General features: G+C 39.6%; 1 protein-coding gene across 2 annotated transcripts in view; it reads left to right on the top strand.

The window, feature by feature from the left end:
- L2HGDH (L-2-hydroxyglutarate dehydrogenase) overlaps window positions 1–15825 on the top strand; it is a 67131-nt gene that overhangs the window by 14803 nt on the left and 36503 nt on the right. For both annotated transcript variants that reach the window (XM_030810184.1, XM_030810188.1), the window contains exons 4-5: window positions 1546–1677; window positions 12804–12966. In XM_030810184.1, the coding sequence (XP_030666044.1) occupies window positions 1546–1677; window positions 12804–12966 (295 nt within the window). The remainder of the gene's footprint in view (window positions 1–1545; window positions 1678–12803; window positions 12967–15825) is intronic.

Here is a 15825-nt window from a genome sequence, read left to right as displayed (position 1 = left end):
AGTGAGCCAAGATCCTGCCATTGCACTCCAGCCTGGGTGACAAGAGCGAAACTAAAAAAAAAAAGATATTATGAAAAAAAATTGTAGGGCTGGACTCATATGCCTGTAATCCTAGCACTTTGGGAGGCTGAGGTGGGCAGATTGCTTGAGCCCAGGAGTTTGAAGCCAGTCTGGGCAATGTGGTAAAACGCCGTCTGTACTAAAAAAAAAAAAAAAATTAGCCGAGTGTGGTGGCACATGCCTGTAGTCCCAGCTTCTAGGGAGGCTGAGGTGGGAGAATCACCTGAGCTCAGGAAGTCGAGGCTGCAGGGAGTCATGACTGGGCCACTGCACTATAGCCTGAGCAATGAGAGTGAGACCTTGTCTCAAATAAATAAATAAATAGAAATTTTAAAAATAGATACAAATTTTTTTAAGAGACAGAGTCTTGTCCTGTTGCCCAGGCTGAAGTGCAGTGGCACAATCACAGCTCACTGCAGCCTTGAACTCCTGGGCTCAAGTGGTCTTCTTGCCTCAGCCTTTGAAGTAGCTTGGATTATAGACATGAGCCCCTGTGCATGGCCACATTTTAAAAAACAATTCAGTAAAATGGGCCTGACATAAGTGAAAAAGGCAAGATATAAAAGTCTAGTTACAGTTTTTATTACGCATTGTAAGAATTCTTTACATATTCTAAATACTAGACCTTTATCAGCTACATGACTTGCAAATATTTTTTCTCATTGTGTGGGTTGTCTTTTCACTTACTTGATAGAGTCCTTTACTTCCACTTCTGTTTTTAAGGTAATTATTTATTGATTTAAATAGCCTTTATACCTTGATTAAAAGTGTCACCTCATGAAATTCTGTTGCCTCTTTGGTATGAAATAATGACTTGTGAATTCTAATATACCTTTGAATATGCACCTGTGTTTTCCTTTGCCCCTTTCCTTAAGTAAGGAAGAAACTGTACCTCAAACAGATATTTTTCCCATAAATAAATAGAAAAGAAATAAGTTGATTAATTTGCTGTTTTTCCCCCTGCAACAGAATGTTTTGTAAATACTTTATAATATATTCCAAAAATAAAAGGGATTGTTTTGTCAGTTATATTCCATCACATTCAATACCAGTTGTCTTTCTGATGTGCTGATATTTTACATTTTCCTGAAGAAATAAGAAGGCCATTCTGTTTTGGGGGGGGAAAAGAAGTAAAGTCCAACAACTTATGCTTCTCTCCCTTCTGGGATTGAGAATGTGGTAGTGATGAGTTGCTTATGGCCAAGATGCACATAGAGACTATGATAACAGAAGTGGAAATTGAGGCTACATTTCATTTTTAGGGAAAATTTGTTTTAATGCCATTTTCTTAAGACAGCTTTTCTTGGTGGAGGAAGAAAATAGTCATGAAGAAAGGAAGAATTGGATATGTGAAGAAAAAATAATTTTAAAAAATTCACCTTTGGGTCATACAATAGTTGATTATTTTCCATTGACTTTATCTTTCATCGCTGATGATACATTCACCTCTATCCATGCTCCTTACCTTTTTTTTTTTTTTTGAAGCTTATAGTAGCTGTTGAACAAGAAGAAATCCCCAGACTTCAGGCCCTTTATGAGAGAGGCCTCCAGAATGGTGTCCAGGGCCTGAGGCTGATCCAGCAAGAGGATATAAAAAAGAAGGAGCCATATTGTAGGGTAAGTGATTAACCAGCTTCAAAGGGATGTTTTTATTTAGGGCTTAGTCCTGTGACATGGAGGCTGAGGGTGAGTGTATAGGAGACAGGAATAATATAAAATCAGTTAGATAATCCTGTCACAGAAGTAGTGAAGTGACAGCCACAAGAGGGCATTGCCACAAACTCTGGACACCTGATTTCTTTCTCTGTGAGAAAATACCAGGTCTGACCAACATGAAGACAGGAGGAGGCCTGAGAACACATGGCATGTTTGGAAAACACTGAGCAGTGAGGTGTGGTTGGGAGCATTGGGTATATAGGGAAAGATAAGAGATAAGACTGAAAAGGCAGGGTTAGGCCCACATAAAGGGCTTGGCATTCATGCTAATAACATTGAAGTTTATCCAGTAAGCACAGGGAACCATTGAACATTTTTGGAGGAAGGCAGCTGTAGTGTCTGATCTATATGATAGGCGGATAAGGCTGGCATGAGTTTGATCCTCCTGCCTCGACCTTCCAAACTGCTGGGATTGCAGCATTTCACTTTCTTAATATTGTCTTCAGATTAACAGAAATTCTTAATCTTAATGTTACCAATTTATGCATATGTTTTTTTTTTTATGGTTAGTGTTTTTTGCGCTCTAGTTAAATTTTCTGGATGCATTCAAAGACTTGGTAAGGAAAATAAAATAAAATAGAAAAAAAAAAAGAAATCTTTGCCTAGCCCAAGGTATAGAAGATATTCTATGTGTTTTTCTAAAAGTTTTATTGTTTTATGTTTCACATTTAGATCTGCAGTCCATTTGGAATTGATTTTTATATATGGTATAAGTTAGGGGTCAAGGTATATTTTTTCCCCAAACAGATATCCAGTTGAGTCAGCATCACTTATCAAAAAACCATTATTTTCCCACTGTGCTGCAGTATTGCCTTTATGATATCAGGTATGTGGCGGGTCTATGTCTGGACTCCATTCTGTTCCATTGCCTCTTCTGTGCTACTACCATAATGTTTAATTATAATAGCCATTTTTTTTTTAATGGGTTCTCACTGTGTCACCCAGGCTAGAGTGCAGTGACGTGAGCACAGCTCCCCATGACCAGCTAATTTTAAAATGTTTGAAGAGACAGAGTCTCACCATATTGCCTAGGCTGGTCTCGAACTCCTCGGCTCGAGTGATCCACCTGCCTTGGCCTCCCAAAGTGCGAGGAATACAAGCATGAGCTATAGTAGCTTGGCCTTTAGTAGCTTTTACTGCAACCTCCATCTCCTGGGTTCAAGCAATTCTCCTGCCTCGGCCTCTCCAGTAGCTGCGATTACAGGCACCCGCCACCACGCCTGGCTAACTTTTGTATTTTTATTTATTTATTTTTTTTGAGATGGAGTTTCACTCTTGTTGCCAGGATGGAATGCAATGGCGCAATCTCAGGTCACCGCAACCTCTGCCTCCTGGGTTCAAGTGATTTTCCTGCGTCAGCCTCCCGAGTAGCTGGGATTACAGACATGCGCCACCATGCCCGGCTAATTTTGTATTTTTAGTATAGACAGGGTTTCTCCACGTTGGTCAGGCTGGTCTTGAATTCCCGACCTCAGGTGATCCTCCAGCCTTGGCCTCCCAAAGTTCTGGGATTACAGGCATGAGCGCCTGGCCCTATAGTAGCTTTTTAATAGGCCTGAATATTTGGTAGAGTAAGGCCTTCAGTTTTTTTCTTCAACATTGTCTTGGCTATTCTTGGATCTTTACATTTCTACATAAATATTGGAGTTAATTTGCTAGACTCCACAAGATAACCTGTTACGATTTTGATTGAGATTGCACTGAATCTGTATGTCTGTGTGGAGACAATTTACATCTTTGTAGTATGGAGTCTTCCAATCCTTGAACTTCATATATCCCTCCCTTTGTCTGGATCTGTTTTAATTTATTACATAATGTATTATAATTTTCAGTATGGAAGTCTTGCGTGGCATGTCTCTTATATCTAAAAAGAATTTGTATTTGATGTTTTCTGATACTCTCATTAATAGTATTGTTATTTAAAGTTCACTTTTTATTTGTTTGTTGCAGGTATGTGGAAATATAATTGATTTCTGACCTTGTATCCAACTTACTAGTTAAATTCACTTATTGGTTCTAAATAATTTGTCTAGAAATTCTTTTGGATTTTTTATACCCAGACATTTTATCCGCAAATAATAACTGTTTTATTTCTTCTTTTCTAATTCATATACTTGGTTGATCCAACGTTTAATCCTAGTTTGTATAGTTTTATATGTGTTTTTTGTTTATTTTTACAAGCTGCTTCATCCTTTCTGCAAAAAGACAAGATAGAAATTTATTTTTTCAAGTCCAGGAAAAATAAAAGCTTAAAGGAAAAAAAATGTATTTTTTCCCTTTATCTCTAGTTGTAAAGTTAAAGTTGGGTCAAAATATGCAAGATTTTCTGAATTCATGTAAAGCTCTTAAGACGCTGATAGTATCCAGGAATCTAAATACTGTTGAATGAGTTCTTCTGCAGAGGTTATAGCATCTTCGTCTCTGGCAAGCCACCTATTCGTTTCCTGGCACCCAGTCAGGATGATCAAACTATTTTGCTTGTGGGATACACTAGATCTTGTTACTTCCCTTTTCTCTCCTCAAATATTTCTTATCTCTCTGAGATAGTGAATTAGTGACTGTTTTTTTTAAGTAGAATATTTTCATTGACCATCTTATTTTGGCCATCTGCGTATTTCACACTCTGAGCAAATTCTAAATGGTCAAAGTCAAGGTTGGCAAATTCTGTCCTGTGGACCAAATTCATCCTGCCACCTGTTTTTGTATGGCCTGAAAGCTAAAAATGTTTTTTGTTTGTTTGTGTTTTGTTTTGTTTTGTTTTGAGGCAGATTCTCACTCTGTCACCGAAGCTGGAGTGCAGTGGCACGATTTCGGCTCACTGCAACCTCACCTCCCTGGATTCAGCGATTCTCCTGCCTCAGGCTTCCAAGTGGCTGGGATTACAGGCACATGTCACCACGCCTGGCTAATTTTTGTATTTTTAGTAGAAACAGGGTTTCACCATATTGGCCAGGCTGGTCTCAAACTCCTGACCTCGTGATCTGCCTGCCTTGGCCTCCCAAAGTGCTGAGATTATAGGCGTGAGCCACCATGCCTGGCCATGCTAAAAATGTTTTTTACATTTTAAGTGTGTTAAAAAAATTAAAAGAACATTATTTTGTGATGAATTAAAATTATATGAAATTCAGGCGTGGTGGCGTGTGCCTGTAGTCCCAGCCACTTGGGAGGCTGAGGCAGGAGAATTGCTTGAACCCGGGAGGTGGAGGTTGCAGTGGGTGGAGATTGGGCCACTGCACTCAAGCCTGGGCAACAGAGCGAGACTCCATCTCAAAAAATATATATATATGAAATTCAAATTTCAATGTCCATAAAGTTTTATTGAAATACAACCGCAAATATTCAGTTATGTATTGTCTGTAGCTGTTTTTATGCCAAACAGCCCCCTTGAGTAGTTGCAACAGAGATCATAAGCCTAGATAGTCAAAAATATTTACTCTCTGTCTCTTATAAAAAAGGTTGTCTACCCGTGATCTAAATAGCAGGTAGCTACTGAAAGACTTGAGCAGAACACTGACAGGCAAAATGTACTAATTTAGGAAAGTTAATCGAATTTGAATACGTAAGATGGAACTGGACGTGGGGAGAGGAGAACCAAAGCCAGTTATTGTTATTTTTTAATTATCTGATTCCAGTAATTCTCAGACTTAAGGGAGTTTTTTTTTTGTTTTTTTTTTTTTTGAGACGGAGTCTTGCTCTGTCACCCAGGCTGGAGTGCAGTGGCGCGATCTCGACTCACTGCAAGCTCCGACTCCTGGGTTCACACCATTCTCCTGCCTCAGCCTCCAGAGTAGCTGGGACTATAGGCACCCGCCGCCACGCCTGGCTAATTTCTTTGTATTTTTAGTAGAGACGGGATTTCATCATGTTAGCCAGGATGGTCTTGATCTCCTGACCTCGTGATCCGCCCACCTCAGCCTCCCAAAGTGCTAAGATTACAGGCGTGAGCCACTATGCCCAGCTGACCTAAGGGAGTTTTGACATATTATCCTTTAGTTTATCTTGCTGTATCCTTCAACTTTTTAAAATTAACTTGGATCTAGCATAAGATGAGCAGTATAATGTAGCTGTTGATAAGTCAGACAGACATAAGCTCAAGTCTCACACCTGCCTCTTTAATGGCTATTAACATTGAGTGGGTTATAATCTTTCTAATCCTCAGACTCCTCATTTGTAAAGTGGAGATTGTTTTGAGAATTAAATGAAATACTATGTATAAGGCATTTGGCTTATGTTAATCCCTTAAGAAATGGTAGATTTTATTATATGCTTATTTAAACAATCCTAGTAAATTCAAATTGGTTTTGTTTGAAATATTTGAGGACTTTTCATTTTTGCTTTCTTCAGCTTTTTTCTGCCTATAAAGCCAACCTCCTCTGGTCAGCTCATTAGAGTGCTCTTTCTAAATCTTTGAATGAGGTGCTCCCTGAATCATGAATTGCTAATAAAGCTAATTAGATCTTTAAACTAAATTTGTTGTAATTTTGTCTTTTAACACACTCAATGGTTTTGTAATGCACTGTGTAGATAAGAAACAGGATAATAGATTATCCTGTTAAGATAATTAAGAATATTCAATTATGTATATTCTTCCTCCAGTTTATATTTCCGCTTTTCTTGATGTGTTACATTTAATTTATTATTTTATTCTGTTTATTTTCTTTAAGGCACATCAATCTTTTTTAGAGTGAGATAGCCTATTTTTTTTTGTTTTTTTTTTTTATACTTTAGGGTTTTAGGGTACATGTGCACAATGTGCAGGTTTGTTACATATGTATCCATGTGCCATGTTGATTTCCTGCACCCCTTAACTCATCATTTAGCATTAGGTGTATCTCCTAATGCTGTCCCTCCCCCCTCCCCCCACCCCACAACAGTCCCCGGAGTGTGATGTTCCCCTTCCTGTGTCAATGAGTTCTCATTGTTCAATTCCCACCTATGAGTGAGAACATGCGGTGTTTGGTTTTTTGTCCTTGCGATAGTTTACTGAGAATGATGGTTTCCAGTTTCATCCATGTCCCTACAAAGGACACGAACTCATCATTTTTTATGGCTGCATAGTATTCCATGGCGTATATGTGCCACATTTTCTTAATCCAGTCTATCGTTGTTGGACATTTGGGTTGGTTCCAACTCTTTGCTATTGTGAATAGTGCCGCAATAAACATACGTGTGCATGTGTCTTTATAGCAGCATGATTTATAGTCCTTTGGGTATATACCCAGTAATGGGATGGCTGGGTCAAATGGTATTTCTAGTTCTAGATCCCTGAGGAATCGCCACACTGACTTCCACAATGGTTGAACTAGTTTACAGTCCCACCAACAGTGTAAAAGTGTTCCTATTTCTCCACATCCTCTCCAGCACCTGTTGTTTCCTGATTTTTTAATGATGGCCATTCTAACTGGTGTGAGATGGTATCTCACTGTGGTTTTGATTTGCATTTCTCTGATGGCCAGTGATGATGAGCATTTCTTCATGTGTCTTTTGGCTGCATAAATGTCTTCTTTTGAGAAGTGTCTGTTCATGTCCTTTGCCCACTTTTTGATGGGGTTGTTTGTTTTTTTCTTGTAAATTTGTTTGAGTTCATTGTAGATTCTGGATATTAGCCCTTTGTCAGATGAGTAGGTTGCAAAAATGTTCTCCCATTCTGTAGGTTGCCTGTTCACTCTGATGGTAGTTTCTTTTGCTGTGCAGAAGCTCTTTAGTTTAATGAGATCCCATTTGTCAATTTTGCCTTTTGTTGCCATTGCTTTTGGTGTTTTAGACATGAAGTCCTTGCCCATGCCTATGTCCTGAATGGTATTGCCTAGGTTTTCTTGTAGGATTTTAATGGTTTTAGGTCTAACATATAAGTCTTTAATCCATCTTGAATTAATTTTTGTATAAGGTGTAAGGAAGGGATCCAGTTTCAGCTTTCTACATATGGCTAGCCAGTTTTCCCAGCACCATTTATTAAATAGGGAATCCTTTCCCCATTTCTTGTTTTTGTCAGGTTTGTCAAAGATCAGATAGTTGTAGATATGCGGCATCATTTCTGAGGGCTCTGTTCTGTTCCATTGATCTATGTCTCTGTTGTGGTACCAGTACCATGCAGTTTTGTTATTTTAAAACAATAGAGAGATCCTAGCATATTATAAAACTAGGGTTGTGAATAACTGATATAAGGGCTGGTTGTTTAGACTGATGTTATGCTTCAAGGAAAAAAAAATGCTAGTATTAAAATTAAGAAATTAAGAGGCTGTTATATATGTGGGAGCAGAGAGTATATGGGAAATCTCTGTACTTTTTGCTCAATTTTCCTGTGAACTTAAAACTGATCTTAAAAAAGTCTACTTAAAAAATTTAGATTAAATCCACTTCCTGTTTCTTATCTTTACAGGGCATTACAAAACTATTGAGTGTGTTAAAAGACAAAATTACAACAGATTTAAAGACCAAATTAGCTTTTTTAGTGATTCATGAATCAAGGAGCATTTCATTCAAAGATTTAGAAAAGGCACTCTGATGAGCTGACCAGAGGAGGTTGGCTTTATAGACAGAAAAGGGCTGAAGAAAGCAGAAACAGAGAACAAAAAGCAGATTGGTTGTTTCAAAGTTACTTGCCTTATAAGGTTAAAACAGAGGCCAGGCGCAGTGGCTCATGCCTGTAATCCCAGCACTTGGGGAGGCCGAGGTGGGCGGATCATCTGAGGTCAGGAGTTCGAGATCAGCCTGAACAATGTGGTGAAACCCCATCTCTACTAAAAATACAAGAATTAGCCGGGCGTGGTGGCGCATGCCTGTAATACCAGCTACTCAGGAGGCTGAGGCAGGAGAATCGCTTGAACCAGGGAGGCGGAAGTTGTGGTGAGCTGAGATCGTGCCATTGGACTCCAAAAAAACCAGAGAAGACTTCCTTATCAAGCTGGCTAAAACCACCCTGTTTGTGAACTTGGCTGTTAGTTATTTCTTCTGATTTCTTAGAAGGTCATATAAACAACTTGGCTTCCGTCTGGTGAGGAGGAATTTTAGCATGAGTGACTCCATTTTGGTTTGGTCTGTAGAGGTCTAATACAGAAGCTCAATGTAAAACAACAGCTTCCTATACATGTTATTAAACATGTCCTTCCCAAAAATAGACTAACTCTATTGCTATTTCATAGCTTTATGTGATTTTGATGGAATTCGATTGTGAAACTAATATATCAGAATCTCACATATTTTCAAAAAGCTGGAAAAAAGGATTTTGAATTTTTACAACACAAAGAAATTATGTTTGAGGTGATTGATATACTAATTACCCTGATTTGATCATTATATACACATACTGAAATATCATTGTGTTCTATAAATATATACAACTATTGGCTGGGCGCGGTGGCTCATGCTTGTAATCCCAGTACTTTGAATCTGAGTGGCTGAGGTGGGTGAATCATTTGAGGTCAGGAGTTCGAGACCAGCCTGGCAAATGTGGTTAAACCCCGTCTCTACTAAAAATACAAAAAATAGCCAGGCGTGTTTTTGGATACCTGTAGTTCCAGCTACTTGGGAGGCTGAGGCAGGAGAATCGCTTGAACCTGGGAAGCAGAGGTTGCAGTGAGCCAAGATCACACCACTGCACTCCAGCGTGGGCAACAGAGCAAGACTCTGTCTCAAAAAACAAAAAAAAAATAAAAATATAAAAATATAATTATTATGTGTCAACTAAAAGTAAAAGTTTCAAAAATTTTTTAAAAAGACTTTCATTGATGTGCTCCTATCAAGTATTACCTTGAAGAATAAAAGAATTGATAACCTCCTTCAAAAGGACATGCCAATTTTTAACACCTTTTAATTTTTATTTGCTTATGAAAAGTCTTTCAAATGTAAGATGGGTATGAAAAAGAAAAAAAAAGTACATTGGAGCTGCTGGCCCCATTATAGATTTGGTCATGAAAATAATTTAATTGTAGAGTTTGAAAAACAGGATTACTGGTATCCTAGTGGTACTGAAATTTGGAGAATTGGTCTATCTGATTGTTGCCTGTTGTGTATCCTTGTTAAGGCTTTAAAGTTAGAAAAAATCGGAACAGGAACCCATGATTTTTTATATTATGCGATACCAAAAAGTTATGGATGAGTCTGGATATTGTTCTCTGTACCTGATGATGTGACCATCACAGGTCCTTGGAATGAGGTCAGTGAGATGTGTGTGCATAGGTAATGAAATTATATGTATTACACATATTTTTGTGTCTTATAAATGAAGAAACTGTTACTTTCCCAGGGTCACACAGCTCCCAAAGAGTTCCCCGTCCCAAGATCTGACTCAGAACTGGTATTTTTTTCTGTTTGGTTCAACCAAAGGTTTTTTGATTACTATGTGCCAAACACTATGTCAGGCACTGTAGATAGATAAGAAGATGAATAAGGCGTGGCTGTCAACTTGAAGGAGGTTGTAGTGTAAAAGAAGATATAGTGATAAGTATTCTGATAGAGCTGGTACTCTCTCTTGTACCAATGTTAAGGGAACGCTTTTAGCTTAGTACAGTTGTTTAAGAAAGCCTCAGAGACAAACCCCCACTTGAAAGATGAATGAGTAAAATAACTTACAAAAGAGGCATATTCTGCTTCTCTCTGAGGCCTCCACAGAAGTGATATACTTTATATGATTCCAAGTTGTAATCATTAGTGTTTACATGTATTTAGGGATGGCAATATATAGTAGAATATGTAGTTGGATTTTTTTCTGAAGATGTTTTGAATAAAGTCCTTCCTTCCCCACCAACCTCACCACTGCTATAGGAATAGTGGGTAAAATGCCCATGGTACAGGGTCACTTCTTTTTTTTCCAGGACCCCTAGAAAGAAGTTTACCAAGGCAGCTCTAAAGAGCTTCTTAGACCAAGTCCCTTTAAGAAAACCAAGTATCATGCCGGGCGTGGTGGCTCACGCTTGTAATCCCAGCACTTTGGGAGGCCGAGGCGGGCGGATCACGAGGTCAGGAGATCGAGACCACGGTGAAACCCCATCTCTACTAAAAATACAAAAAAATTAGCCGGGCGTGGTAGCGGGCGCCTGTAGTCCCAGCTACTCGGAGAGGCTGAGGCAGGAGAATGGCGTGAACCCGGGAGGCGGAGCTTGCAGTGAGCCGAGATTGCGCCACTGCACTCCAGCCTGGGCGACAGAGCGAGACTCCATCTCAAAAAAAAAAAAAAAGAAAACTAAGTATCATTGGGGAGAGGCCCTTGGAAAATTTTAATCTGCCTCTGTAAACTTTGACTTGGGAGGATAACTCTTTTTATTTTTTTTTAAAAGTACTTCTTGCAGAGCAGGGCTACCCCATAAGCAGTATGCCCAGAGTAGCCGAAGATAACTCTTGACTGCTCCCTCTCTGGGCAAATCCTCACTGCTACTCTGCCCTCTGGTCTGCTTTTGCCGTTTTGTTAACACTAGTGGTCAATCACATGTTCATCTGTTCCTCTGTATCCTGACTGAGATCTACTCTCAACTTTCCCTGTCCTGCTTGCCTGGTTCTTGCTTGGTTCTGATCTGCCAGGGCCTCAGATTTCAATCTCTGACCTGCTGACCTGGACACTTCATGCCCAACCTCCTGGGTGACAGACACAGCCAGCCTGTCCACCAACACCACCCCAACTTGGCAGCCTCTACCTTGCAGCTAGTACCAGGCCAGAGCATTGGATTGCTTGGTGATGGTGACTCTTTTCACCTTTCTACAACACACATGTATAGGTGGGGCACACCAACATCTTATGAGGAGAGGAAAAGCCAAGACTAGAAAGAGAAAGAAAAGAAGGGACACCTTCTAGGGAAGGTCAGGAATGGAGTAAAGGGGATCTTCTATGTTTAAACACAGCCCTCAAATTAAATCCTTCAGTAAATGTTTGAGTGTCTTCAGTGTGTCAGACGTTGTGCTGGGTAATAGGAGCATAAGATGAATAAGGAAGCTTTTTGGAATTGCAAAAAACTATTGATTGAGAATGAAGCACTTTTACAGAATGTTTTTATCCCTCTGTTATACTTGTCACATAATTTTATGCTAGGTAAGGAAATTTTCATGGACTAATCTCTTGGTATTATCCTAAGTGAGCTTCTAAGATTATTGTACCCAAAATATTGTTTATAGGTTGAAGTTGAGTTATAGTTACTGACATGTGAATTTAGTCAATGACTAGGTCTTATGTTTACTGACTGTATCAAAACAGAAGGAATGATTTCCTATGCTTGGCAAATACTCATATTCTAGAAATGAGACTGTCAGGAAAATGATGAAGTTTGCCAAACATTGCTTTCAGTTTGTTAAAAAAGAGACTGTTGATGTTTTGGGAGTCTTTACCCTCAGTGTGGGGAAATTGATTGGGAGAACTGATATACTCATATACAAAAAAAGGCAACAGAAAATGGTGCTATTAACAATGATCACCAAAATGTAGTCAGTACTTAGTGTGTGAAATTCTCCTCTTATCCTTTTCTTTAGAATTAGAAAAGGCCAATGACACGTTCAACATTTATTCTAAAAAAATAAAATAAGCATGTGTTATATAGGTCATTCATCTACAGATTGATGAACTTTAATTTGGACATGTCTTTAGGGACAAAAACAGAAACAAACAGAAAAACCCAGGCTATTAATTTCTTGTATTACCTGAAGAAAAAGTTTGAGTTAACCACATAAAATCTCCATTCCATATTTGTAGTCTCAAAGATAGGGTCTGGGCAGCAAGTCAAAGCAATGCTCTGGAAACATTGTGAGTAGCTAGAACAACTTTTGAGTTCTAAGTATGGACAACATAGTATATACTACTGGGAAAAATCTCACTAGAGCTTATTTAAAACATAATTGATGATACGGAATTCAACTCAGAATCAAATATGTATCAAATCAGAATCAGGTATGGTGAGGGATAATAAATGGAAAAACTCATTGTAGCAGCAAGGAAAGCTTGGCAAAATCAACTCCTCTAAAGGACAAAATTGTTTCTTGATTATAGAGATTTTGTTATTTAGCAAGTATTTCTTATCTGTTATCTTTTCATAATTCTGTTTCAGGGTCTAATGGCTATTGATTGTCCACATACTGGCATTGTGGACTATCGGCAGGTGGCTTTGTCATTTGCCCAGGATTTCCAAGCAGCAGGTGGCTCTGTCTTGACCAATTTTGAAGTAAAAGATATTGAAATGGCTAAAGAAAGTCCTTCAAGAAGTATAGATGGTAAGCCATCCTTGTCTTTTCTATTGAATATAGACAGCCCTCCATATCCATGGGTTCTGCATCTGTGGTTTCAACCAACCGAGGATGAAAAATATTTGGGAAAAAAAACAATAAAAAATAACAGTAGAACAATACATAATACAAATAAAAAAGATAGTATAACAAAAAAATAGCATTTACATTGCATTAGGTATTATAAGTAGTCTAGAAATTACCTAAAATATCCAGAGTATGTGCACAGGTTATATGCAAATGTTATATGCACTTTATATAAGGGACTTAAGTATCCTTGAATTTTGGTATTTGTGGGGTTCCTGGAACCAATCCTCCTTGGATACTAAGGAACAGCTGTACTTATATTGATTTTTTTTCAATTGGGGTATTTTGGGGGATAGTACTGGTGGGAGGGCCACAAGGAGCTAGGCTAGAGTACGGTGCAGAACCAGAGGTAGGTGCAGAAGGGACAAGGATGAGACAATGTGAGAGAACTGGGACTTCTGGAGGGTCTTGTGCTGGTAGAGCCAGGCTGTGGTCCGACACTTCTGACTGGTGCTAAAATCTGAATTGCCAAGGCTGTTTATGGAAAATTTGTCTCCAAACACTTCCCTACCCTGTAGGTTAGAGTCAGAATCTCTTGACAATGCTTGTTAAAAATGCATTTTTCTTTCCCTTGGGGCAGGGTCTTGGTCTGTTGCCTAGGCTGGAGTGCAGTGGCACGATCCCACCTACTGTAACCTTCACCTCCCAGGCTCAAGTGATCCTCCCACCTGAGCCGCACAAGTAGCTGAAACTACAGGTGCTTGCCACCACACCTGGCTAATTTTTGTATTTTTCTTTTTTTTTTAATTTTAATTTTTATAGAGACGAGGTCTCACTGTGTTGCCCAGGCTGGTATCGAACTCCTGAGCTCAAGTGATTTTCCCGCCTCGGCCTCCCAAAGTGCTAGGATTACAGGTGTGAGCCACCGTGCCCATCCCAATTTTTGTATTTTTTGTAGAGACGGGGTTCCACCATGTTTCCTATGCTGCTCTCGAACTCCTGGACTCAAGTGATCTGCCCACTTGACCTCCCAAAGTGCTAGGATTACAGGCGTGAGCCACTGTGCCTGGCCAATAGCTAACACTTATTAAGCACTTGGTGCTTTCCAAGTATTAATTCATTTGACTTTTACGATTCTCCGTGGCAGGGTACCATTATTACTCACATTTTTTTAGGGTGAGAAAACTGAGGCACAGAGAGAGTAAGAAACATGGCCATGGTTGTACAAGTAGTAAGTGGTGGAGTTTGGATTTCAGCTCAGACAGTCTGTACCTAAAGCCCGCATAGTTAATTACTGAACTATACTGGACCCACACCATGTTCCCCACAAGCTGAATAACGAGCAAGGATTGCAGATTAACAAAGATGTCAGGTGGAAAGCTTCATTGGTTTAATGAAGACAGAAGAGTTTGAGAAATTGGTGGTTAGAATGAAGGAAAAAGACTGGCTATGAAGCACAACAGGAAGGTGGAAGCTAAGAGGCTGGACTAGGAAAGTAGGACACCAAGGTAATTGCAGAGGGGAGGTCTAGGAAAGGGTTTCTTAATCCTGACACTATTGATATTGGGGCCAGATCATTCTTTGTTGTAGGGGACTATCCAGTGCACTGTAGGATGTTTTGCAGTATCCCTGGCTTCTGTCCACTAGATGCCAGTACCATCACGCCTCCAAGTGATGACAATTAAAAATGTCTCTAGGCTGGGTGCAGTGGCTCACGCCTGTAATCCCAGCACACTTTGGGAGGCCGAGGCGGGCGAATCATGAGGTCAAGAGATCGAGACCATCCTAGCCAACGTGGTGAAACCTCATCTCTACTAAAAAAACAAAAAATTAGCTGGGCATGGTGGCTCACGCCTGTAGTCCCAGCTACTCAGGAGGCTGAGGCAGGAGAATCGCTTGAACCCGGGAGGCGGAGGTTACGGTGAGCTGAGATCACGCCACTGCACTCCAGCCTGGGCGACAGAGCGAGACTCCGTCCCCCTCCAAAAAAAAAAGCGTCTCTAAACGTTGGCAAATGTTCTCTTAGAGTTGGGGGTGAAGAAATCACTCCTGGTTGAGAACCATTGCTCTAGACTTACAGTTAGATTAGTTTGAACAACCAGGAATAGAAATAAACCAGTAGACTAAAAAAAGGACAAAGAACCATGAACTGAAGAATTTTGAAAGTTCCTATAAAACCAGAATTTTATAACTATGAATGATAATTTATTTTTATTTTATTTATTTTTTTTTTGAGACGGAGTTTCCCTCTTGTTTCCCAGGCTGGGGTGCAATGGCATAATCTTGGCTCACTGCAAACTCTTCCTCCTGGGTTCAGGCTATTCTCCTGCCTCAGCCTCCCAAGTAACTGGGATTACAAACATATGCCACCCCATCTGGCTAATTTTGTATTTTTAGTAGAGATGTGGTTTCACCATGTTGGCCAGGCTGGTCTTAAATGCTTGAACTCAGGTGATCTTCCTGCCTCAGCCTCCCAAAGTGCTGGGATTACAGGCGCGAGCTACTGCACCCAGCTTGAATGATAATTTATTACACTCCTGGAAAGGAGAGAAAAAAATTTTCATGACATGACATCTCCTTTTTGGTTTGTCTATATATAACAACATGTAAATTAGTCTTCCAGTGTGCTAGACTTTACCACTCCTAAGGAACACATACCATTCTGGATAATTTTTTTTTCCTTTTTCTCTCCCTTAGAAGTCTGGACAGCAAATCTAATTGTGAAGTTAAAATTTGTACAAGTACTTTGAGAGGCCAAGAAAGGAGGATCACTTGAGGCTAGGAGTTTAAGACCAGCCTGGGCAACATAGCGAGACCCTG

The sequence above is a fragment of the Nomascus leucogenys genome, chromosome 1a (genome assembly GCF_006542625.1).
Source record: "Nomascus leucogenys isolate Asia chromosome 1a, Asia_NLE_v1, whole genome shotgun sequence".
Lineage (NCBI taxonomy): Eukaryota > Metazoa > Chordata > Mammalia > Primates > Hylobatidae > Nomascus > Nomascus leucogenys.
The sequence above is the reverse complement of the archived record's forward strand: the minus strand, read 5'-3'. Positions and strand labels throughout refer to the sequence as shown.